This window comes from Chiloscyllium plagiosum, unplaced genomic scaffold (genome assembly GCF_037043375.1).
Source record: "Chiloscyllium plagiosum isolate Xiang-an unplaced genomic scaffold, Cpla_swu_hap1 HiC_scaffold_4, whole genome shotgun sequence".
NCBI classification, from domain to species: domain Eukaryota; kingdom Metazoa; phylum Chordata; class Chondrichthyes; order Orectolobiformes; family Hemiscylliidae; genus Chiloscyllium; species Chiloscyllium plagiosum.
In genome coordinates, this window is record NW_028270142.1 from 111602793 (window position 1) to 111628714 (window position 25922).

General features: G+C 39.1%; 2 protein-coding genes across 4 annotated transcripts in view; one reads left to right on the forward strand and one right to left on the reverse strand.

Annotated features, from left to right (window-relative positions):
• Positions 1-25922, forward strand: part of LOC148150466 (uncharacterized) — a 229662-nt gene that overhangs the window by 195532 nt on the left and 8208 nt on the right. The window contains exon 5 of one of the 2 annotated variants that reach the window (XR_015757028.1): positions 23051-23217. The exons of the other annotated variant lie outside the window; for it this stretch is intronic. The gene's annotated coding sequence lies outside the window, so the exon portion shown is untranslated. The remainder of the gene's footprint in view (positions 1-23050; positions 23218-25922) is intronic. 2 annotated transcript variants of the gene reach the window in all.
• The window catches only part of wnt3a (wingless-type MMTV integration site family, member 3A), a 76417-nt gene continuing 51814 nt past the window's right edge, over positions 1320-25922 (reverse strand). For both annotated transcript variants that reach the window (XM_043687937.2, XM_087986599.1), the window contains 3 exons: positions 9727-9968; positions 7469-7734; positions 1320-5446 (listed from right to left, as the gene is read on the reverse strand). In XM_043687937.2, coding sequence (XP_043543872.1) covers positions 4967-5446; positions 7469-7734; positions 9727-9968 — 988 coding nt within the window. In that variant the 3' untranslated portion in view covers positions 1320-4966. The remainder of the gene's footprint in view (positions 5447-7468; positions 7735-9726; positions 9969-25922) is intronic.

A 25922-nucleotide genomic window follows, 5' to 3' on the forward strand; every position in this document is an offset into this window, starting at 1 on the left:
CCCATCCCTAATTGCCCAGAGAGCTGTCAAGAGTCAACCACATTGCTGTGAGTCTGGAGTCACATGTAAGCCAGACCAGGTAAAGACAGAAGTTTCCTTCCCTAAAAGGATATCAGTGAACAGATGATTTTTTTCCCACTATCAATTGGCAATGGTTTCCTGATCATCAACAGACTCTTGATTCTAACTTTTTAAATACTTCAATATCCAGCATCTACCATGGAGGGATTTGAACCCTGGTCCCTGGATTAATAGCTCAGTGATTATCCCATTAGGCCTTCATCTCTGCTTATTGTTTGTGATATAATATATATATATAAATGATATAGATGTGAATGTGGGAGGGATGGTAGCAAGGTGTGCAGATGACCCAAAGATTGGCTAGGTGGTTAACTGAGGGAAGAAGCAGGATGTATGAGATCAGTGGGAAATGGAATTGAATGCTGAAAAGTATGAGATGATCCACTTTGGAAGAAGCAACAAGATGAGGGACAATGAATGGAAGGACACTAGGAAGCTCAGAGGAATGAAGAGGTTGTGGGGTGCTTATCCACAAATCCCTGAAGGTAGCAGGAGAGATTAATAGGGAGTTAAGAAGGCATATGGAACACACCTTTCTCAGATATGGCATACATTATAAGAGCAGAGAAGTTATATGAGAGTTGCATAGGTCTTTGGTCGGGCCACTGTTGGAGTCTGATGTGCAGTTCTGGTCATTACACTATAGGAAGAATGTTATTACACTGGAGGGAGTGTAGAGGAGATTTACAAGGATGTTGCCTAGGATAGAACATATTAGCCAAGAAAACAGACTGGATGAGCTCAGGTTATTTTCTTTAGAACAGAGAAGACTGAGGGGGGAACTTAATTAAGGTGTATAAAATTATGAGGAGCATGTACAGGGTAGATGGAAAGCAGCTGTTCCCTTAGCTAAAGTGCCATCAACAAGGGGCACACTTCTAAGGTGAAGGACAGAATGTTAGAGGGGATCTGGATTTTTTTTCCACCAAGAAGAGTGATGGAATCTGAATGCACTGCCTGGGAGTGTAATTGAGGCAGGAAACCTCAACTTTTAAAAGCACTTGCAATGTCATAACATTCAAGGTTAAGAGCTGAATGTAGGAAAGAGGGATTCACATAGTCTTAGAGTAGCTTTGTGCCAGTGCAGACTGGATGGGCTGAAAACACCATTGAACCATAGCAATTTGGATGCTATGAATTCCACTGAGCACTCACACCCACACACAATGAGACATATAGACACATCCACAGATCTAAAACCCAGATCTAGGCAATGAACCAACACTTTCAGTTGAGAAATAACTTTTTATTCGTAAGTTAGTGTCGTGTTTACATTGAGCAGTGTAACACTGTCACTGAGAACACATCCAGAAATCATCAGTGGAAAGTATTACCAATTGTCTGAAGTCACCTCTACAGTCACAAAGCAAAAAAATGCAATGTCCCAACAAAATATATATTCATAATTACTAATATATACAATTTTTTTTCTTGAAATAAATTATTAAAAAAATTGATCTTAAGAAATTCAAAAGTACTTTGTACAAAATTTCGGAATTGAATGTGTAAAGGGCCCGAGCTGCTCTTCCCCGGTTTTGCTGAAAATTCTGACTCGTATTGGGTATAGTTGCATTGTTGCTGGCAATATCCACCCAAATAGCCATTCATCAATAACTTGCATTTATACTGCACAACACATTAACATAGGAAAATATCTCAAGGAACTTTACAGGAGTGTTATCAAACAAAAATTGACACCAAACCAAAGGTGATATTAGAACAGACAATTAAAACCTTGATGAAAGAGGTAGGTTTGATTGAGGAAATTGGAGGGGGAAAGATGGTAAGAGAGGTGGACAGGTTCTTGGAGGAGATCTGAGAACGTGAGGCCTAGGCAACTGAAGTCACAACCACTGAACTAGGAATGAAGAAAATGGGGTCTGGAGAAGAGATCAGGCATGAAAGAACACAGTTTTTGGAAGGTTGTTAGACCAGAGTTGGTCGAGTATTTGAAGTAAGAGCTATAATTGGACTGAACTTGTATCATTTCATGTGGTTATTTCCAAAGCATGTCTAATGCATCAAAATCAGAAAACACTGGAAAAACTGCAAAATCCTATTCAAATGAAGAGGGTAAAGCTTCAAAACTATGAGAAGCTTGCCAATGCATTGAACTAGAAGAGAATATTCAGCTGGACAATCTGCCAGCAATCAAATTTGCACTCAACAACAAAAGATGCTGAGACAACGTTTACACAGAAAGTTTTATGATGTGGAATGTCCAATCAGAAACAGTGCAGAAAGCAGAATGATGAGAACCTTGTTACTTAATATAAGGGTATTGGAATTTGTGCAAATTTCAGCAGTGTGTTCACAGCAGACAGTAGGAAACCATCATTAGTGGAAACATTTGGAAATGATAGTTCTAAGACAGCTGTTCCTTTAAAGTATGCTTTAATTTTCAGTGTATAATGTAATTATTTATATAAGTGTATGACAATGTTACATTTCTTTTAGAAAATAACTGCCATGTATCTAACTGGATCAATATCAGGTGCTTATCAGGAGATTGATCACTTGTGCACTAAAATTTTGGACACAAGTTTTACTGCTCTGATGAGCAGGCAGTTAGAAAGTAGCAGGGAACCCCAGATCAGGGTTTGTTCCTTCCTCCTCCAACTCATACGGCTGGGCAAGAAGCCAGCCAGTGAAGATCACAGTAACAAAGGGAGGTGAATTAATATGATTAGCCACCAGTTCAGTTTTAATTTATGATGAGACTGCCTAGATGGTAGGAAAACAACTTAAGCAGCTCAATTCCAGCCAGGAAAAAGCTTGATTAGCAGGTTGTCTACTACCTTAACGACTGAATCCCTTCACCACAGAAGCACCATGGCGGGAGTGTGTACTATTTGCAGAATACACCGCAGCAACTCAGCAAGGCCTTTTTTGAAAACATGTGCCAAACTGAAGTTCACTGTTGCCTCTTTTTAAAAAAAAAATTAAATCGCTGCCTATAACTTTATTCCTGCAGTCCCCTTTGGAGTCAGAATACTGAAAAGGGTGAAAGAACACTGGTGATATCCACACTGAATATTTCTAATATTGAGTTCATGGGCAAGGGTTTTGCTGACCCCTGATAGTTGGGCACTTGTCCAATCATGGGGGCCTGATTTGGATCCCCACTGGAGAGTTTTACCCACAGCAGAGCTTGATGGAGACTCCAGGAAGTGGACAGTTATCAGCTTAATTAATGACCTTATTAGGAGTATTTTACAGGGTCAACAGCATTTGCCAATGGTGGCATGAGTCCTTTTCCCTGAAGAGGTGAATGGATGTGGCCTCCATAAGATAGCTTGCAGCATTGGCACCATTGGCTTGATGGCCTAAAGAGGAAAGGAGCTCTCTTGGCTGCAATTAGCTCCTTAAAAGGGTAACTGAGCCTGCAGTGTCAGGTGTCTCCCATTCTCAACAGGACACCAGGCTTTCAGGCATATGTGTGGACTAGAAGATATACCTGTGGTAAAACTGCGAAGGCAATAAGTGCAGACTTAGAGTTCAATGACATCAGGGTTTCAAAGCCTATGGTAAAATTCAGGCCATGGTATCAACGTAGTGAAAAAAATAATAAATTAATGGTACTTGAGTTTTACTTATGTCCACTATTCCTTTTTGATCAATGGTCTAACATATTGACAGGCTGCCCACTTTGTGGAACTCATTATTCTCTAAATAGAGTCAAGCATCTCAAACTCAACTTTGTTTTCCATTTTTGGATAGTTGTTTTATTACAGTAACTTACTTCTGTATTGCAGAAAAAGATACATTTTGTCAAAGCTTTCCATCTTCTACTCATTTGGATAATCCACAAAATTACCATTTTGAAGGAAAACCATTTTGCAAGAGGAGTGTGCACTGAATGGTTGGCAAGTGGTTTCTGTTTGGTATATGTATTACCATGGAGATTGCACTAGTTAATGATGATTGACACTTAGCTGACAGGCTTTAAATTTTAAATCAAGCAGTTTGACTATGATTGATCAAGGCATTGCCTTGATAACTTGGTAACTTGATGATTTATCAAGACCTGAAAAAAAACGTTGCCATTAAAAAAATGTCTAGTTGTAATATCAAAGATGAGACAGGCTTGTTTTGTTTGCAAATATAAAATGAAAGCTCTTGTATTACCAGATAGTTAGAAGTCACATCAACTGTAGGATACCTTTCATGGATGTTCTCATTGTAAACTAGTCAGACTTAGTAAATGAAAACATTTTATAACCAAGCAACTTATTTGACTGAATAAATGGTTTAGGTAATGAGCGATATTAGTAAATCTGTAGACAATTTGCTCTTGAAGATGAGTGAAGTGAACAAATCCATCAGGAAACATGAGTAAATAGACAGTTGTAAAAACTGAATTTCTTAGATAGTTTACTATGCTAGAATTTATTCAAAAACTTAAATAGGTCCACAATAATTTTACTACCATATCTGCCCAATGGGCCTTGTCATTCTGATCTATGTTTTCACTCAGAATGTTCATTGGTAGCCTGTCTCCCACTTCTAGAATTCCCTTTCAGACCTTGAGAAAATAGTTTTACTACTTCTTTGATGTAAATGTTAGACAGCAGAGCGTAGGATCCACCCTTGTTCTTTCAGACACAGCTTATTTGTATCAGATGGTCTGAAGGTTTTCCAATGCTATAAAGATTACAACCCCAATTCTGTCATTCTTTGTGATCAGGCTGCAAGGTTTCACTGTGTGAAGATTTGGTCAACACTGTTTTTTTTCTATAAGAGTATGTAAAAGGCATTGTTTGCAAAATAACATCAATCCATGGGCACAAAGATGAGCCTTGGCTTAGGATCTTGATCTTCTACATGTAGCAAGATGCTTCAATTCAGGACCATCACCAATTTCCCAGAAAGCCTCTTCCTTCCTCTATTTGCAAGTATGAACATTGTGGATGCGTGTGCATTCTTGGCAGCTCACATGACAACACCAGTGGAAGACACAGTGACACTTCTCCCTACGTTTCTCAGTCCTTGTGTCATGTCCACGGCCACAGCATAGCAACTCACATCCATCAATTCCATGTGATGTGATGTTGCACTTTCGGTGTCGCGTGCCAAATGAGCCAGTTGAAGGATTTGGGTTGCAGAAATTTGGTGATGTATCATAGTAGACCAAATCTCTCTCTGTTGGAGCTTTGAACAAAGTGTACTTGGGACGAAGGGTCTCCACCCAACCTCTGGACTCTCGATGTTTCTCCACGATCATCTCAGAGGCACTGTCATACTTATCTTTTAAGTAATCTCCAATCACACGGAAGTCAGGCTGTGACCACCAGCATGTCTTCACCTCACAGCTCCCTGATAGTCCATGACACTTGCACTTCAGGTGCATGTGGTCCAAAATGGCCTGAGAAGGAAATAGGACAGTTCTTTTCACTATTCGGGCCATCCCTCATAACCAAGCAAAACATTGCAGTCAATTCATATTGACTTAGGAAACAATGACCTGACAGAGCACATGACACATTTCAAATTCTGACACTATCCCTTCTGAATGAAGGAAGGAAAGTAATTCCATGAGCAATTTCTCTCCCACTTCTGAAAGCACTCAGTATGGTGATAGAATCCCACAGGTCCCAACGGGCTACCAGTAACAATCTATATTGGTCCGATAGTATTGGTTAGAATTTATTCAAAATCTTTAATAGGTCCACAATAATTACCCTGCCACATCTGCCCAGTGGGCCTTGTTATAACGATCTATGTTTCACTCAGAATGTTTATTGGTAACCTATCTCCTAACAAACTATGGAAAGTTGGAAAACTGAATTTATTAAATGGGTGCTTGACGGGCAATAACCAGGTAGAATCACCACAGGAACTCAGCTGATTCATTCATGATCTTCAGGGAACGAAACATACTTGGACCTAAGGCTGCAATTTACACTACATGATCGCAATCCCTTTTGGTCAAGTAAACTTGGGCAATAAACAAAAAAAAAGCTGGTGTACTTTTTTTGTAACAAAGTGTCACAAGAGCTTCACAGAAGCATTACAAAGCAAAGCCTCTGATATGGCCAAAAGGTTGAAGAGGTAGATTTTAAACAATAGACAATAGGTGCAGGAGTAGGCCATTCTGCCCTTCGAGCCTGCACCACCACTCAATATGATCATGGCTGATCATCCTTAATCAGTATCCTGTTCCTGTCTTATCTCCATAACCCTTGATTCCATAATCCTTGAGAGCTCTATCCAACTCTTTCTTAAATGAATCCAGAGACTGGGCCTCCACTGCCCTCTGGGGCAAAGCATTCCACACAGCCACCACTCTCTGGGTGAATAAGTTTCTCCTCATCTCTGTCCTAAATGGTCTACCCCGTATTTTTAGCTGTGTCCTCTGGTTCGGCACTCATCCATCAGTGGAAATATCTTTCCTGCATCCAGAGTGTCCAATCCTTTAATAATCTTATATGTCTCAATCAGATCCCCTCTCAGTCTTCTAAACTCAAGGGTATACAAGCCCAGTCGCTCCAGTCTTTCAGTATAAGGTAATTCCGCCATTCCAGGAATTGACCTCGTGAACCTACGCTGCACTCCCTCAATAGCCAGAATGTCTTTCCTCAAATTTGGAGACCAGAACTGCACACAGTACTCCAGGTGTGGTCTCACCAGGGCCCTGTACAGCTGCAGAAGAACCTCTTTACTTCTATACTCAATCCCTCTTGTTATGAACGCCAGCATGCTATTAGCCTTCTTCACTACCTGCTGTACCTGCATGCTTACCTTCATTGACTGGTGTACAAGAACACCCAGATCTCTCTGTACTGCCCCTTTACCTAAATTGATCCCATTTAGGTAGTAATCTGCCTTCCTGTTCTTGCCACCAAAATGGATAACCATACATTTATCCACATTAAACTGCAGCTAAATCTGAGAAACTATACACAGCTAAAGAAACATCCTCAGGGATGAAGTGTGTGTGTGTGTGAGAGAGAGAGAACTGGAGAGAGAGAGAGAGAGAGAGAGATTTACTGTGGGAAGTCCACAGCTCATGCCCCATGCAGCTGACAGAAAAGCCAATACAGGAGAACTGAAAACAGAAATGCTGAAGAAGCCAGAATTAGAAGAGACCAGATAGCTCAGAAGTAGAGCTTGAAGTATTTCTTAACCAGGGATCAACATAAGTCAGAGCATCGGAATAAGAACAACCTATTCTTCAGAGATTAGGGATACAAGCTCAGATTTAGCTGCTGTGTATAGTTTACTACCACCTCACAGGATGCATTTGCCACAAAGCAACTATTTCTTTGAAAGAGAGTGATTGTTGGGTGTTCTCAATTGCATGCACCTTTTCAATCATGTCATGGATGGTGCTTGTTTATCCCAAACTTGCTGAGATTTCTCACTCCCAAACTTATTGAATACTAACCATGCGGCCGGCCTCATTGTTGTGCCGGTTCATGGCGGAACGGGCATCTGGCCTGTTCTCTCGGGCATCTGCAAACTCTCGTGACACCATGCTCCCGAACTCTACATCCTCACTGCATCCACCCCATTTCCAGCCTTCGCCCGGCTTGCCCTTGTGCCGGTTATCACAGCCGCAGATGTTTGCAGTGCCCTCAGCGCATGAGCGAGTAATGGCAAAGGCGACACCTGCTGAGGCGATGGCGTGAACAAAAGCAGATTCCCTTGTTGCTGCAACAAAAAATACACAAGTATCATTTATTTATAAGTTCAAAATCCTATAATTCATGGCAACACCAGAATTGGATGGAAATGGCAGAAAAGTGTTCTATATTATATTTAACTTGTTGTGATGCACAGACATCACTGTAAACTCAGTATGGGTACTTGGAGCATTTACAATTCCTGTAGGGAGTTTGCTAGCTGGATGGCTGGTTTATGATGCAGATTGAAGCCAGCGGCATGGGTTCAATTCTCACGCGTGCTGAAGTTACCATGAAGGTCCTTCCTTTTCAACCACTGTCTTAGCTGAGACATTGTGATCTTCAAGTTATCCACCAACAGTCATCTTGCTTTCTCTCTCTCTTTCTCTTTCTCTCTTTCTCTGTCTCTCTTTCTCTCTCCCTCTATGGTCCTCTGTAACTATGGAGATTCTACTATATTACACCTATAGATAGCGTTATGCTGATTGTAGTCAAAATTAAAAATGTCACATGTGATATGATCTTTTCTCTTTCTCTTTCAAACCAAGTACAATAAGGAACTTGAAAAGAAGGTGAAGTAAGTAACTGTGAAGCTGCCAGATTAGTAACCTGGCAATTATGACAATACTTATTAATTGATTGTCAGTACCCAGTTTGGCCTATATTGAATGCCAGTCCCACTTCAATGTGGTTGACTCTTAACTGCCCCCTGAAGATTCCAGTGTGGCACAATTCTCAACTGATAAAGAGAACCTACCATGACTTTCTCAATCCTCATATCATGAGGATAAGAGTCATAGAGTCATAGAAATGTACAGCATGGAAACAAACCCTTCGGTCCAACTTGCCCATGCTGACCAGATATCCCAACCCAATTTAGTCCCACCTGCCAGCACCCAGCCCATATCCCTCCAAAACTTTCCTATTCATATATCATCCAGATGCCTTTTAAATGTTGCAATTGCACTAGCCTCCACCACTTCCTCTGGCAGCTCATTCTATACACGTGCCATCCTGTGCGTGAAAACATTGCCCCTTAGATCTCTTTTATATCTTTCCCCTCTCACCCGAAAGATATACTTTTTAGTTCTGGACTCCTCCACCCCAGGGAAATGACTTTGTCAATTTATCCCATCCGTGCCCCTCATGATTTTATAAACCTCTATAAGGTCACCCCTCAGCCTCCGATGCACCAGGGAAAACAGCCCCAGTCTATTTAACCTCTCCCAGTGGGTGAAATCCTCCAACCCTGGCAACATCCTTGTAAATCTTTTCTGAACCCTTTCAAGTTTCACAACATCCTTCCGATAGGAGGGAGACCAGAATTGCACACAATATTTGAAAAGTGGCCAACCAATGTTCTGTACTCAATACTCTAACCAATCAAGGAAAGCACACCAAACACCTTCCTCACTATTACTTTAACAATTACTTTAAATTCTTCCAATCCATTCTAACAATTGATTGCACTGTGTAAAAAAAAACTTACTAATGCCTGTTTTAAAAATTGCCTTTTCCAATGTTGACTGCTTCCTGATTCTATCTAAAAACCTGTGCACTTTCATTTCTTATTGTTCCTCCTTGAGTAATCTGGAAATTTGGATATATAATTCTCCATATCTTCATACAAGTATTTGATAAATATGGTGAACGTTGAGGCTGAAGACCAGATCCTCAATGAAAACCGCGCATGGTCCCTAATCAAAGTAACTGCAAACCCAAAATGCAGATGTGTTGTGTAGTGTGAGAAACAACAGTCAAAATACAGTTTGGCAATACAGACAAGATTTCAATTTGTGCTCATTCAAGGAAGCCTCATTTTTGCGGACCATATTTTTGAAAATCATTTGCAGGGTGCCCTTAAATTTCTGATCTGGGCTCCCAGTAGATGAGGCTCCCAGCATGCACAGTCAGAGAGTGACCTCTTTCAACAATAAGATAGATTGGTCAAATTGGTATCCACTGTCTCTTTGTCACAGAGGAGGTATTCTTTCCTGGAATGATGACATAACTTAATTACCTTTATCCAAAACAGGTCCAAAAATTGCCAAATTATCCTCAACTGTTGTGCAATTCCATCTCCTCCCTCGGAACTGATGCTGGCATTCCTGAATCCCAATTTTCACTCCTTCTGCCACACTTGGCATAATCTCCATGTAATTCCGGCAAAACCGCAACTGCTTTGGGACAAGCCCAGGAATACTTCCGCACAGGATTGGCTGAGTTGCCAACGTTGAGTACTGATGACCAACTGCCAATGACCTGCAATAAAAGAGAAGACACTTTTAATCAGAAGTCAGAGGTCAGAGGAAGTAACTATCATTTATTTCCATGGATTCTTTTGAAGTTTAATGTAATGGTGAGAATGGGTGAGCACAGGTTGACATCTTAAGGGGGAAAATCAGCAGCGTTAATTTTGGCACCGATAAACTAAATCAAAGAACATGCATTTGTAGAGTATCTTTCATGACTTTTGGAATATCCTGAAGTAATTTATGGTCAAAGAAATTTTAATGTTAAATCATTATTATAATACAGAACTCATAGCACCCAAACTGTACACAGCTTGCTTCCATAAGCAGAAACATGATAACTGATAATTTTCTTTTAAGGAAGTGACCATAGTTGTGAATCAGTATTGGCCAGGATAGTATGTATAATGCCTCATCTGCTAAACAATGTAGTACCAAAATTATGGTGGCATTGGTCCAATAAAGGTTGCTTTTGCCCCAGCTCTGAATCCACTCCCCATACAGAATGAGCAGGGAAAAGGTCACATGAGCTTGTGCATACTCTCCTGAACATGAACTTATACTCTCTATTGCCAACCTTTTCACTTATACATATCTTTCTGATCAGTTTCCAATGGCAAAAGGTTACAGTGTGAAGTAAAGTTTCTTTCAATCTCATATTCCATTAGTCACCTTGTACACACAACAAAACAAAATATCATGGTAAATTTACTCGGTCTGCCATTTTTAAGTCACATTAAAAATTCAGTCTCTTTGGTCCATAAATTGTCCATAATGTTCTGCTGCCTGAACATTTATATGCAGGTGCTGACAGGTGTATAAAACAGAAACAGCATCATTCTGTACTTCCCCCATCAACACTTTACTCTGGGTCTCCAAATTACACTGCACTTGACATCTTGCCTTACACACCCATGCTCTTTGATGCTTAAGTAGGATTCTTTAGCATTGCTTTACATACCTCTATTCTTTACCTGTGACACTGACAGTTGTATCATCTTTGCCTAGTCACCTGAACTGAATACTGCCCATTGTTACCATGCAAGTATCTCATTCTCTGCTCCAATCCTTTGTTCGCGTTTAATTCAATGTATTTGGGACTGATTCCAAGAACTTAAAAATGTAACAAAAATGAATGACAAAGAATAATCATTTAACTCTTTTTCCACCTTTCTTCGATTTTTGCCACTTAACTCCTCATCTTGTAAAGCTGATCTAAGGTCAGTTCAAAATCTAGTGTCAGAACTTGTTACTCTAGCTGGTGTAAGAAAAAAAGAGGCAAACTTCAGTCATTTTCTACTGCTCCTATGCCATAAAATATGAATGCACCAGTATGTTGAGGGCTATAAAATTAGGCTTGCTGTGGTAACTTGATTTAATTGAGCAGCTTGCAATCATTCAAGGCTGGGCTTCTGCAATGTGGGCTACACAAACAAGGCAACATTCATTGCCCTTCACTAGATGCCCTAAGGATATCAAAAATCCATCATATATTGTGGAATTAGACTTATTGTTGATGGATTTTGTCCTACTCTCCTCTGAGTCATCAATACACAGTTCAGACCCCACTGTAGGACAGGTGTGCAGTGATGTCAACTGTATACTGGAACTTTGTTGGCTTAAGGAGTTTTTTTTGTCAAGCACGCACTGCTGCAGTTTGTCAAAGGCTAAGCTGGATCAGCTGGTCTGGTGTTGAAGCTATATGTCAATAGTAGCCTTTCTTGAGAGAGGTGGCTGCAAATTGCAATATATTCTGAAATCTCTCCTTCAACATATATGGGAGGTGGAACACTTAGACAACATGGTGTCAGGGCTGCAGAGAACTTTGCATTGGGAGAGGGGAGGATCCAAACATCATGATCGATGTAAGTGCAAAAACAGACGCAGGACAAGGAAAGACGTTCTGCATAGATAGTATGAGGAGCAAGGTACAAATTAAAAGGTTATAACCTCTGGAGTAATAAATCAGCATGGAGCAAACTGGAATTGGACAAATAGAATTCAAGAAAGCAATGAATGGCTCAAACATTGGTACAACAGAAATGGGTTCTAGCTCATGGGACACTGGCAGCAGCCCTGGGGAAAATGGAATCTGTACCATCGGGGAAATCTACATGTGACTGTGCTAGAACTGATGTTCTCATGAGCCACATAACTAGGGAGATAGAGAGGGCTTGAAACTAAATCATGGGGGCAATGGATCAAATTTGGGAAGATGTGGTAAATCAAAAAGTGAACAGAAGGCAAGAGAGATAGGTTTTATTATAGGAAATAGTAAACAGGCCCGGGCAGTAAGGATAGAAGACTACATACCTAACAGTAAATCACAGATAAGGATAGCAGTTACAAAAATAATAAAAGTACAAAACTAAACATTCTGTGACTGAATCTATGTAATATTCAGAACAAAACAAACAGATTGATAGCACCACTAGAAATGAATAAATATGATCTAATAGTTATCGCAGAAGTAAGACTACAGGATGATATAGATTGGGACCCAAATATTGAGGAGTACAAGGCAGCTAGGAAAAAATAGAAGAGTAGCTCCATTAATCAATTTTTAGCAGGATAGGGAGGGAATACCCACGGTTTAGAAAACCAGGAAACAGAAACAGTTTGAGTTTGGATGAGAAATAATGAAGGCAAAAAGTCACAGTGGGAGCAGTGTACAGGCCCCCTAACAGTAACTACACAGTAGGGTGGGTATTAGAGGAAGAAATAATGGGAGCTTGTCAGAAACATATGGCAATAGTCATGAGGACTTTTAATTTATGTATAGACTGAAAAGTCTGATGAGCAAAAGTAGCCTTTAAGAGGAATTCATTGAATGTTTTCAGGCTAGCTTCTTAGAATGGTTTGGAGATGCCGGTGTTGGACTGGGGTATATAAAGTTAAAAATCACACAACACCAGGTTATAGTCCAACAGGTTTAATTGGAAGTACACTAGCTTTCGGAGCGCCACTCCTTCATCAGGTGGTTTCGGAGCGGCGCTCCAAAAGCTAGTGTGCTTCCAATTAAACCTGTTGGACTATAACCTGGTGTTGTGTGATTTTTAACCATGCTATACATGATCTAGTACTGAACAATAAGAGAGTTAATTATTGGTCACTTTGTGAAGGTGTCCCTAGATAGCTCCATTCATAATATGATTGAATGTTATATTCAGTTTGAGGGAGAGAGAAATGAATCCAAACTAGCATTTTGAACTTAAATAAGGAAAATTATGAGGGCATGAAAGCAGGAAGTGAACTGACAAATTAGGTTAAGGCACAGATGGATGTGGGTAATGGGTATAATCTTACAGCCATTATCGAGACATGCCTACAAAGAAATCAAAGCAATCAGGGAACTATATATTTAAGGGGATGTGACTTTTAAAAGGACAGGCAGGAAGTAAATGATGGTGGCTACTACAAGATGGGATAAGTAAGGTAGCAAGAAATGATCTTAGATTGGAGGATGTAGAATCTATATGGGCAGAGGTAAGAAATAACAAGGTGAAAACTATACTGTGGGAGTAGTCAAAAAAACCCTCTAACAGTAGCTGTACTGTAGGACAGAGAATAATAAGGGCATATAAAAAGGCAATACATTAATAATGGCTGACTTTATGAATTCTGTCCTTGTTGTCCCTACCAAATTGATTTTCCCAATCTACAATGAAGATTAGAGCATATTGTGGACAGTTTCCTAGAGCAATATGCTGTGGGTCCAAACAAAGATCAGGTTATTTTGATCTAGTAATGTGTGAGATGCGTTTAATAGATGGTCTCAGAGTAAAAAGGCTCCCAAGAAATACTGACTATAACATGGTAGAACTAAACATCGAGAGTGAGAGTAAGAAGCTTGGGTCAGAACTGTGCTAAACACAAATAAGGGCAATTAAAAAGGAGTGAGGAAGGAGTTGGGTGGAGTGGACTAGGAAATGGGTTTAGCAGAAAAGAAAGTTGATGAACAAAGCAGAGGTTTAAGAAATAGTTTATGACGCACAACAAAAATGTTTTCCATTGAAGAAGGAGGATTGTAGGTAGCGAATAAACCAACTATGGTTAACCAAGAAAGTTGAGGATAGCATGAAATTAAAATTAAAAACAAACAATGAGGCAAATATTAGAGGTAAGCCAGAGAAATGGGAATTTTGTGAAAGCCAACAAAAGATGAGCGAAACATAATTATGAGAGAGAAAATAAACTAGCAAGAAATATAAAAAATGGACAGTGAGGGCTTCTTAAAACAAATACCTGACAAAGGAGCAGCACTCCAAAAGCTTGAGATTTCAAATAAACCTATTGAACTATAACCTGGTGTTGTATGACTTCTGATTTTGAGGTAATATGCACCTGGCAAATCTGGCTGAGAGGGCAAAGCACAAAATGGCAAGACAGACAACACAAGGTAGGGATGCTGTCGGCATTTATGAACTGGTCCAATGTCCCCAGGGCATATTCTGTACCACTCTGAACAACAATGGCAATTTGGGTTCCAGGAGCCCAATTTTTCAACTAAAAAATAGAGGCCTACTGTCTGAGATAGTTGGAGCTTCATATAACAATAGTACTTTTTCAAAATGTCAGCAACCTTTTGGTCTGTGTTACTGAGGCTGTAAAGGTACATTTAATCGTAAGTGATGAGGCAAAAGCATCTGTCATTATTGGTAGGTAACATAAATAACCTATTGATATTTATTCTCTTCTGGCTTTCCTATTCTCATCTGTTCTCCCTTCCTAATTCCTGTTTTCCTGCACTGTTTCTCCAACAATAGCATTGTTTGTAGGGCCTATGTTCTGACCAATGCTCGATCGTCAATCATCACCGCCAAAAACAAACCACGTTCTTTGAAAATTCATTAGTGTTGTTTCTTTGTAATCATATTCCGTAAAACTGAAGGCTGCCATATTGCCTAAAACACTGTAGATACACTTTGACTAATTCATTATAAATAGGCTTTTTGGATGTTTCGGAGATCTGAGGGTAGTACTAAATGTAACTTCCTCTTTTCTAAACTTTTGTACATTTTGTACAAGAAATTAATATTTATGTACATATTTGCAAAAGCAAATGTATTGACTATAGGCTGCTGGCTGACCAGCGCTGTAATACATACCGACATCTGCAATAAATAATGCACAGGAAGGTCTCTGCTATCCTTAATTTAACATTACTGTAGCCTGTTATTCAACACCCTTACATATCAACCGAGAAAACTATCACAAACTGACAGTGCTTTAAATAAGTTGGAAGCTGAAGAACGACCAAGACAAACGTGCATGACATTTATGCATTTGAATTAGAGGAAAACACAAAAACTAAGGGGATTAAAATGGAAATCGAAAAATCAAAGGGATAAACTTGGTAATACATTTTAGGGGTATGTTACTCTGGACAATTTTCAAAGACAAGGAAGGGAAAGAACTTAGATAACAAACTCAAGATGTCCTAAAGTGCTTACAGCCAGAAAAGTTGACTTGACGTGCACAGTCATACTTCTGAAAACATGAAAGCTAATTTGCACTGCAAGAATTCTGTAGAGAATCCCTGCTGAGAGCAGGATGTGACAATGTGAGGGTGGTCCTGGATGGCCGGGGTGAGGTTAATAACCTAAACATGTAATCCAATTGAAGATATTGCCTCATATGCTAAGAACCAGAGCCAGGAGGCAGAATAAAGAAAGACGTCAAACAGGTCAGTTTTGCGAGTCAGGTTTCCTCTACAGAGGGAACATAGTTTGGTCAACTACTATTCACACCATCTGACACTTTTGATCACCTGCAGAAACTTATTATTCAGCCTGTAAACACTTTACTCACACCATTTGTATGATTTTTTGATCTCTCTGCCTATAAATTCTGTGCCTGTGTGCTTCTCTTCACTTCATCTGATGAAGGAGCAGTGCTCTGAAAGCTTGTGATTTCAAATAAACCTGCTGGACAAGAATCTGATGTTGTGTGATTTCTGACCTTGTCCACCCCAGTCCAACACCAGCTCCTCCACATCATGACTACAAAAACACATTAGGAGTGTTGTCAAAGACTGACTAACTGAGTCTGACCCTCGCCCATAGGAATCCCAAGCAACCCGGGACATTGTAAGCATATATTAAAAATCACCAAGTTATAGTATAAAGAGAGTATTTATCGGTTGTGCCATTTCAATATCCAGAGGAAAATCCTTAAACAAGTAGTATAGGAACAGATCATTTCTATAGAGTTCAAATCTAACAATAGGGCTTGATAGTCAAGGAAGTCGTGATAAAATGTGCATAATTTTTCTTTTGTTTATTCATAGGATGTGGGTGCTGCTGGCTGGCCCAGAATTTATTACTCATCCCTAATTACCCTCCTGAACTGCTATAGTCCATTTGATGCAGGTAGATTCACAATGCCACAATTTAAATATATTAAAATCACTTTCAGCATCTGGTTTCCAAACAGTGACAAATGGACATGACTTTTTTTTTAAAGATTTTCTTTCAAACAAAACTAAAGATCAGAAAGTCCTTCCAGAACAGCGTCCTAAGCATTGCTTAGAAAGGAAGTGACTGTAGACGATTTTGTGTGTTAATGGAAAATTAACTAACTTGTGAAGGTTTATGACAGGGTGGCTAAACAGTGAAAGCCATTAGCTTGTCTTCACTTATAATAATCAAAGACTGATTTTAGTTCAGAAAACCCAGAGACTGAAAGCTTTTATGGCATTTCAGAGGAGACCTGACTAGGATCACAAACAATTTTAGTTCTTTCTAAAAGAGATCAGGAGAAGCAGTCACCTCAGGAGAAAAGTTAATGTTTGTATGACATCTAAACAAGGATTGAATGGTTAAAAGCTCTCAGTTTTGACAGAATATATGTAAGTTGACTCGACAGGACAGCAACTGGGGAAAATCAGTTAAGTTGCATTTAAACACTTTATGGGGGGGGGGGGGGAGTAATTTCTCAGGCATTGAAAAATAGGTAGAAAACTTTGTTTTGCAGCATTGTTTGAGATTTTTCTAAACTGTCTTCTAACCCTTTATGCATTATGTACCTTTGCAACTGAAGGACAGGCAACACACATAGATTTGCCATATGCTAAGTATCCTGGCAGCTCTCTTTCATTAATTCAGCCAAATATTCTCATCTTGTCCCTATCCTTTTCTTCTTTGATCCTCCTGTTAAAAGGCTGTTTCTGTCCCTACTCTTCGAGCATGATTCATACTATGAGGCTTAAGAGGCAAGATATCCTGTACTTCACACATTTTCACCGAGTATGTTTGGTATTCTCGACAGTCTCTGCTATGAGTTAAAGTCAATTCAGGGTAGACAGATCATTGTATTTAATTTGTGCTGTATCTGTTAGTAAGTTTTATAGAACAACCTAAAGTGAGGTTTACTCTGGATTTAAACTGCTGTATTTGAATTGTTGGTATTTGAAAGGCAATTTCTCTTCTGACCTGTAACTGATTTGCCTGTCTTCAGTGTCCGTGCCTTCCGTTTCACTCCATTGTTTATATAAAAATACAGAAATCAGAAATCTTTCAGACATCACACAACCAGACAGCTTCACTTGTTTCTTTCTGCTGCATATTATTTTTTCTGATTTCTTTGATCCAGGTTCCTGTGAAGGTGACGGATTCCACAAAGGGTCAGGTTACACACATCCAACCCACATTACACACGGACACCTGCTACATCAGATTCTTAGTACTCATTTGTGGTTAGGATAATGGCACACCATCATTTAATGATCTGTGGATTGGCTGATAGGTGGATAAAAATGTTACTAGTGGTTTCAGACTTAGAGGAGAAGAATAAGTCACGAAGGAATATCTGTCCTTTTTCTATTTAAGAGTTACTCAGTTTCTAAGTCTCTGTCTTCACTCTCAATCTCTCTGCAATTCTCATGTATAATTATTGGCACTGTATTCACACATTACCTTCATTCTTAATGACTTATAGAGTCATAGAGATGTACAGCACGGAAACAGACCCTTCAGTCCAACCCGTCCATGCCGACCAGATATCCCAACCCAATCTAGTCCCACCTGCCAGCACCCGACCCATATCCCCCCAAACCCTTCCTATTCATACACCCATCCAAATGCCTCTTAAATGTTGCAATTGTACCAGCCTCCACCACTTCCTCTGGCAGCTAATTCCATACACGTACCACCCTCTGCGTGAAAAAGCTGCCCCTTAGGTCTCTTTTATATCTTTCCCTCTCACCGTAAACCTATGCCCTCTAGTCCTGGACTCCCCGATCCCAGGGAAAAGACTTTGCCTATTTACCCTATCCAGATTAACTCTTCTATTCATTACCTATCCCTCCTTGTTCGTTTGAAAAAGCTTACACACACATACACACACCAACAGTACTAACATGCCCTAAACTCACCCTCATCATCCCCTCCATCTTAGGACAGCATAAAAAGTTTGACCAAACTGTGATAACAGCACATATTGTTCACTGTGTACAGTTTAATCAGTGGTGAATTAAATGAGTTAGCACTTTATTAATTGTCATTTATATAAGAATGAGAAACCTATTATATTTATATTATAATGAGAATTTAGGAGACATGGTTAGTAAGTTTGCAGATGACACCAAAATTGATAGTATAGTAGTCAATAAAAAAAATTATCTAAGATTACACAGAGATCTTCACCAATTGGGTCAATGCACTGAGGAGTTGCAAAATAGAGTTTAATTTTGATATGTGAGGTATTGCATTTTGGTAAAACTCACAAGGACCGGATGTATAAAGTTAATGGTAGGGACCTGTGTAGTGTTGTCGAACAGAGAGACCTAGGGGTTCAGCTGCATAATTCATTGAAATTTGTGTCGCATGTAGACAAGGTGGTTGAGAAGGCATTTAACATGCTTGCCTTTATTACTTAGACCTTTAAGTATAGAAGTTGGGACATCATGTTGAGGTTGTATAGGATGTTGGTGAGACCTGTTCTGGGCAGTTCTGCTCACCCTGTTACAGGAAGATATTATTAAATTGGAAAGAGTTCAGAAAACGTTTACCAGGATATTGCCAGGAATGGAAGGCTTGAGTTATAAAGATAAGCTGGATAAGCTGAGACTTTTTTTCCACTGGACCATAGCCCTTCAGTCCTTGTAAATCTTTTCTGAACCTTCTCCAATTTAATAATATCCTTCCTATAGCAGGACCACCAGAATTGTACACAAGTGGCCTCACAAGTCCAAAAGTGGCCTCACCAACATCCTGTACAACCTCATCATGATGTCTCAACTCCAATACTAAGCAATGAAGGCAAGCATGTTAAAGACCTTCTTAACCACTCTTTCTACCCGTGATGCAACTTTTAAAGAACTATGTACCTGAACCCCTAGGTTTCTCTGATCTACAACATTACCCAGGGCACTACCATTAATTGTATAAGTCCTGCTGTCTCTCCATGGACGTTACCTGACCCGCTGTGATCTCTAGCATTTGTTGTTTTGAGTCCTGCCCTTGTTCACTTTATCAAAATGCAATACCTCACATTTATCCAAATTAAACTCCATCTGCCACTAATAAAATCATTGCTCATTCTTCTAAACACCAATGTATATAGATACAGCCTAAACATTTTCTTATAGGATAATATCTTCATCCCAGGAATGAGTCAAGTGATCGTTCTCTGAATTGCTTCTAACAAGGTTGCATTACAATCCAATTTACTTGAAATAAGGGTTTATATTCTATCAACAATTTTTATTAATGAATTTTCCTGCACAACACCACCAATGAAATAACTATGGTTCAAGGTGAAGATCTTGAGGCAGATAGATATCATCATTTCTTGTTTTGCCCATATTCTGAAAGTAAACAAGAGTAGCCAAATCTTGTTCAACATTCAACAAAAGACTAGCATCCCTGGCACAGCAATATTATACCAGTACCATAATGTTAGTTTATATGCTAATCTGAACCATAATCTTTACTTCAAACATGAGTCTACAAAACTACTTAACCAACCTCTCAATAATTTATACTATATGCATAAGCAAAATAAATACTAAAATGTACCAGTGACAAGTCAATTTTAAACTCTCCCGTCAGTGTAGCAATGTGCCGTCTGTTGACCTTTTTCCATTCTTTCTAAATGGTGTCTGAAATCTGAATAATACTAACTGCAGTCTGACGTATGATCACTATAAATTTAGCATAATTTCTTTTATACTCAGTACACCAAATGTAAAGTGTATAACTCATAAAACTTTATTACTTACTTTGTCCTTACATTCTCTTTTAAAGATCGATGTATCTGAACACCTAAGCCTTCTGACTTTTTTCTCAATAGCTTTACTCCCTTGCATTTTCCTGCAATAAATTTCACAATTTACCTTATCTACCTCATCTGTGTTATACTGAAACTGTTTCCTGAACTCTTCATGGTTTTCATTGTTCATAATTTTTATGCCATTTACACATATTGATATCATAAATAATCGACTGTCGAATGATATATTTGAAGGAGAATAACAATACAAACAATTGCCTCTGGGGTTTAAATTTTCTTGTTCACGGATTCATAGGACGATATATCCCATAAGGAAGCCATTTGCCCCATTATGCCTTTGCTGGTTCTGTATGTCATCCAATTAGTACCATTTCCTGGCCCTTTCTCTTTGCTCTGCAATTTTGTTATTTTTAAGTAATTATCTAATTCCCTTTGCAAGTTATTGAATTGGCTTCCATTACCCTTTTAGGCAGTGTATTCATAATAATTCAATGGGTGGAATTTCATACCCTCCCACATGGCACGTTTGGTGGTGTTAGGACATTTAATTGGGTGAGAGAGAGGCAGATGGGGCGGAGGGTATGGTTGCCTTCTCATCTCTATCCTGATTAGATTCATAGTGCCAAGGTTAATGGTGGCCTTCCCACCGAACAATTAAAATCAAGTTGGCAATTTCAATCCCACTTCAGGCCTAATTGTACTAGTGTTGGTATTCACTCAGCATCAGGGAATGGATGTGCTATGTTGGGAGCTCATGAAGCAAACCTCCTTGTGGTTCCTTGTGAACTCCAGGATGTGAACAATATGTGGAGTCCTTCACTCAAAGACAGTCAGTGCCTAGTCAAATGACTCTGCAGTGGGAAGGTATGGTGTGCTGACAACCCCACCAATAATCCCACTCCCATCCTAACCCAAGGCCACATCATGCCATCACACACCTGTGGCCTGAGTCCATGGTGACCCAAAGGGTGGCTGGGTATAGTACTGGCAGCAAACATCAACCCGCAGTAGCACTGCCAAACAGTGAAGAGCTGTTTGATTTGCCTGGAGTTCTTAGGGGTGGAATCTTTGCCTCAGGTCCTTGATCTTGAAGAATGCACACCACTGCCCAGTCAAGTGCTGCCTGGTATTTGATTTGACAGACCATCTGAAAAGGGGTAATGTGCGGTTACTTGCTAGCTGCAGGGTAAAGACTCCTATCAGCTCTTTTAAATACTACCCACTGCATCAATGGTCCCTTTTTAAGTATTAGATGATTACATGATTAAGCCTCCCAAATGGCATCCAAGGACCTTAAAAAATATAAACAGACATCTATTGAATTCCTTTTATTCATCCAGGTATTATTTCAAAGAACTCTGTTAATATGCCAGGCATAATTTGCCTTTTAATTGTTTATGTTCACTGTCCTAATAGGTTCATAGCTTCACAGTGAAAATTAATTTCATTCTGTAATACGGATGCTAAACATTGAGCCACAATTTGTGTTCTGTTTATTGGTCTACAGCATTTATCATTGTAGATTATTCAAAGGAGGTAATTGTTATACAAGGCAGTTAGTACCTTAAAGCACTTGACATCATGTGATAATCATATGTATTAGGACTGTTTCTGAGAGGAGCCAACAGGTGTGTAGTGCTTCTTTCATTGAAGTGTTGTCAATACCAAATGTTTCATTAGCAGTAATGTGTGCTTACTTTTAATTTAAGCCTGATATCTCAGAAGAGAAATCATATATCATGGGGTGTCACACAGTGAAGTATTAAGTAATATGTAATACCTCTACACTTTTCATCATGATTGCACTTAGCGTCTGCAAAAGATTTGGTGTGAGCATCATTCCCCATTTGCTATTAACTAATACCAAGAAAAAGAATTGGTGGCAGTGAATTTATACAAGGCTAAGAAACATCTTAGATGATTCCAGAGAACATGACTACACAGCATTACACTCTACATGCAGTGTAGGCATCTGAAATTATACCACAGGAGCACAGATGACCATTGCAGTCTCATATAATATGTTAACACTGCTCATCTTCTGAAGAAATATTCAGATCTACAAAAAAGTTCCAGCTGTCTAAGAATAAGAAAGAGGAAAAAAATCCATTCAGAAAGCTGCGTGTTTTTAAATATTCAGCAGTTGAAAGAACACAGAGCCAGTCAATCTCTGATTGCAACAGGCTGCAGTTAAAAAAGAACAGCAACACTAAGACATCTCTGGACACATAAACAACTAGAAACAGTGAAAAATATTGAAAAGTTTGTGTAGACAGAGACTTCTAAGCAAATATAAAATCACAAGTCCTTTGGACAGAATTAAACTGAACTGTATGAAGAGACCATTCATACAATATAGAATTGCTTCAGGATTGAAGCAGCCCAGATAGAGCAAGTGAACATTTTTTTTATTCTTTATCCCTTAGCAGATCATGTGTTAAAATTTCAGAATACAAAAGGAGAGACAGAAACCTTTGTTAGAATCAGAGTCATAGAATTGTACAGCACGGAAACAGACCCTTCCGTCTAACTCATCCGCCAACCAGATATCCTAATATAACCTAGTCCCATTTGCCAGCATTTGGCCCATATCCCTCCAAGTCCTTCCTATTCTTGTATCCATCCAGATTCCTTTTAATGTATTTTATTATAAGAGCTTTTGACAATTACTCTTCATCAGTATCAATGTTATAAATCAGAAGAGCAAGATTTAATAGAAGAATATGGTTTCCTGGAGAACCTGTTGAAAACTTTATTAATTACCTTTATGCATTATTAGAATTTTGTGACTTTGGTGATTCACAAGCCGAACTAATTCGAGTCAGAATTACTGTCGGAACGTCTGTCCATTTCTTTTAGATATACGACCATCACAGATTATCTCATATTGGAACGATCTATTCAGATAGTGGAAGAAGCTGAAATTCAAAACTAGCATAGAAGAATGATGGAAACTGAAAGCCATCTTTCCTTTAGAAGCTCATCAGATACCGTCTCTAAGGCACAAATACATCAAAACACTGTAGGTTAGTCTTTTTAAAGCCTTTTAATGTTAGAAGTTACTGTTCTAGGTTTGGAATTAAAATAAACTCATAAACAGAAACAAAGTCCAGCTTTATCTCAATTAAAAAAAGAGGATAAAACACCAAAAATCAAAAACAATCATAGCACCTCTGAATTTATAGTGATTACTTACCCAGAGAGGTTAACACCTTACAGCAAGTGTCTTTGGAAGAAAACCCAGACTACCAAAACATAGCTTCATCGGAACATATGATGAAATGCCACCTTTGGAAGATGTGAATCAATTTTTGCTTTGGGTAACAGGTGACTCATGCGAACTATGTATGTCAAAGATTGTACAGGTTAACAGTCATCCAAATAAATGTAAACTTTGTGTGGCAAGTGTTCCTATTCTATCTGAACAAATCACTTGGTTAAAGAGAGAGAGGCTATAGCAACCCTGACAGAGAATACCATGGCACAAGTAGGACAGAGCTCAAAATCAAAAGAAAACATTTTTAAAATACAGAAATCAATACAATTTAGAATCAGTGCATGTCATCAGAAACTAACACTTCTCACTTCTCAGCAGAAAAGTATGCTTTGCTTTTAAAATTCCACAGTATTTGGAAGTACCTCAACCACCTTAGAAGCCAAATGCTGTTGATCAATATAACTTCACTTAACAGGATGAAGACTTCATAGGTTTCAAAAGAATGTTTACTGGTCATAAGAGAAAAACATACACCACTGAAGATTAATTATATTGGTATCCAACAATTATTCATCTGAAGATCAGAAGATACTACTAAATTCACAGGTTTGGAGGAATTATCCAAATGTCTTCCTATCTAAGGTAAATTTTGGAATCTGATCATCAGACTTTCTTGACCCAACAACCATCAGGAGTTAATATTAGAAGCTTGATACAGCCAATTCAGATGTTCAAGGCAGTACCAAAACAGCTCAGTCAGCTTGACTATTTATGATAGTGTAGAATAAGGGGAACACTCATTTAAAACTGAAATGTGAAGAAATGAAGATGTGGAATTTTCTACCCGAGAGAGTTGTAGAAGCTAAATAATAAAGTATTCAAAAAGAAGAAAGACAAATTTTTGAAATATCTGGGAATTGAAAACTCGCATGAACTAGTACAAAACAAGCGCTGAGGCCTGGACTAGATCAATCATAATCCTGCTGAATGGCAAAGCAGAATTGAATGGCCTACTTCTGCTCTTAATTCTGATGTACTAATGGATTGAACATGAAAAATGGCATTATTGTCCAATTGCACATGTACGGAAGTGGAAGGATAGAGTCTACCTGAGTAAAAAAACCAAAAGGAAAAGATTGCTTCTCTCTGAAACATAACTATGTTCTCTGACATGATGTGAGAAAACTAAGGATCCTCCAAGAGAAGCAAATGTTCACCAGTGTCATGGATGCTCACAAACATCTTCTGCAAAATGGAAATCAAATCTCCACCACCTTTCCAGGATAGCAATAAACTGCCCTGATTGTCTTGTCTTTGAGCAGTTGACTTTCAACCTGATCCACTTGTCAGCCATTTGTCTCATCAGAATCTTAGAGGGAGATGGAGTAGCAATAAACCTCCTTTACTTATTTGAAATAATTGAGTCCAGCATTTAATATACAGAAAAAGGCAATGGGCTGGCAATGGCAAAGGGTGGGAAAGAGCTGGCTGGGGTTATAAAAGACAGTCAGGACTAAAACTGACATTATGTCATTAGCTCTGTCCATCAGGATACAAAGGGCTAGTTCTGCGAAGAGCTGACCATTGTGCTGTACCAGTGCCCAGAATAGCCTCGCTGTGAACACCACAATGTTTCAGCACAAGTAATGTGTACTTGTTGACCCTGATGAACAAAACGTATTGCAGACATAATGTAACTAGCTGTTAATGTATGTGTAACAAACATTTACCATAGGCATTCTTCTCTATTTGGTATCAGTAAACTAGACAGATATTATGAAGAACGAATGGTGTCAGTGAGTGTACACACAGCATCTCTGGTGGTTCCAGAGAACGTGGCACATTCCATTATGCTATGGTGAAAATACTGGGATCAAAATTATATAAATAATTGCCCAAGTTATTTAATTCTGTGAATAGCTGGTGATTTAGTGGCAATGCCACTGGGTTTAGAACCTCAGGCCAAAGCTCACAGAACATAAATACATAGAATATAAGAGCAAGCCTTTAAGCCTGTACTGCTATGGCTGATCATCCAACTCAATATCATGTTCCCGTTTCCTTCCCATATCTTTTGATCCCTTTAGTCCTAAGAACTATATGTACATCTTTCTTGAAAGTCTTCAATGTTTTGGCCTTAATTTTGTGTGGCAGAGAATTCCACTGGCTCATTACTGTCTATGTGAAGAGAAGTCCAGTCATCCCTGTCCTAAAAGCCTACCCCCTTATCCTGAGACTGTGATCCCTAGTTCTGGACTGTCTGGACACTGAGAACATCTTTCCTATATCTACCTTGTAATCCTGTTAGAATTTTATTAGTTTATATGAGAATGCCTCTTCTTCCTCTAAACTCTAATGAATTTTGATCCAGTGTCTTCACCCTACATCAGTCCTGCCACCCCAGTAATCAGTCTGGTAAACCTTCTTAATACTCCTTTAATAACAAGAATAGGAGAAAGTGAGGACTGCAGATGCTGGAGATCAGAGCTGAAAATGTGTTGCTGGAAAAGCGCA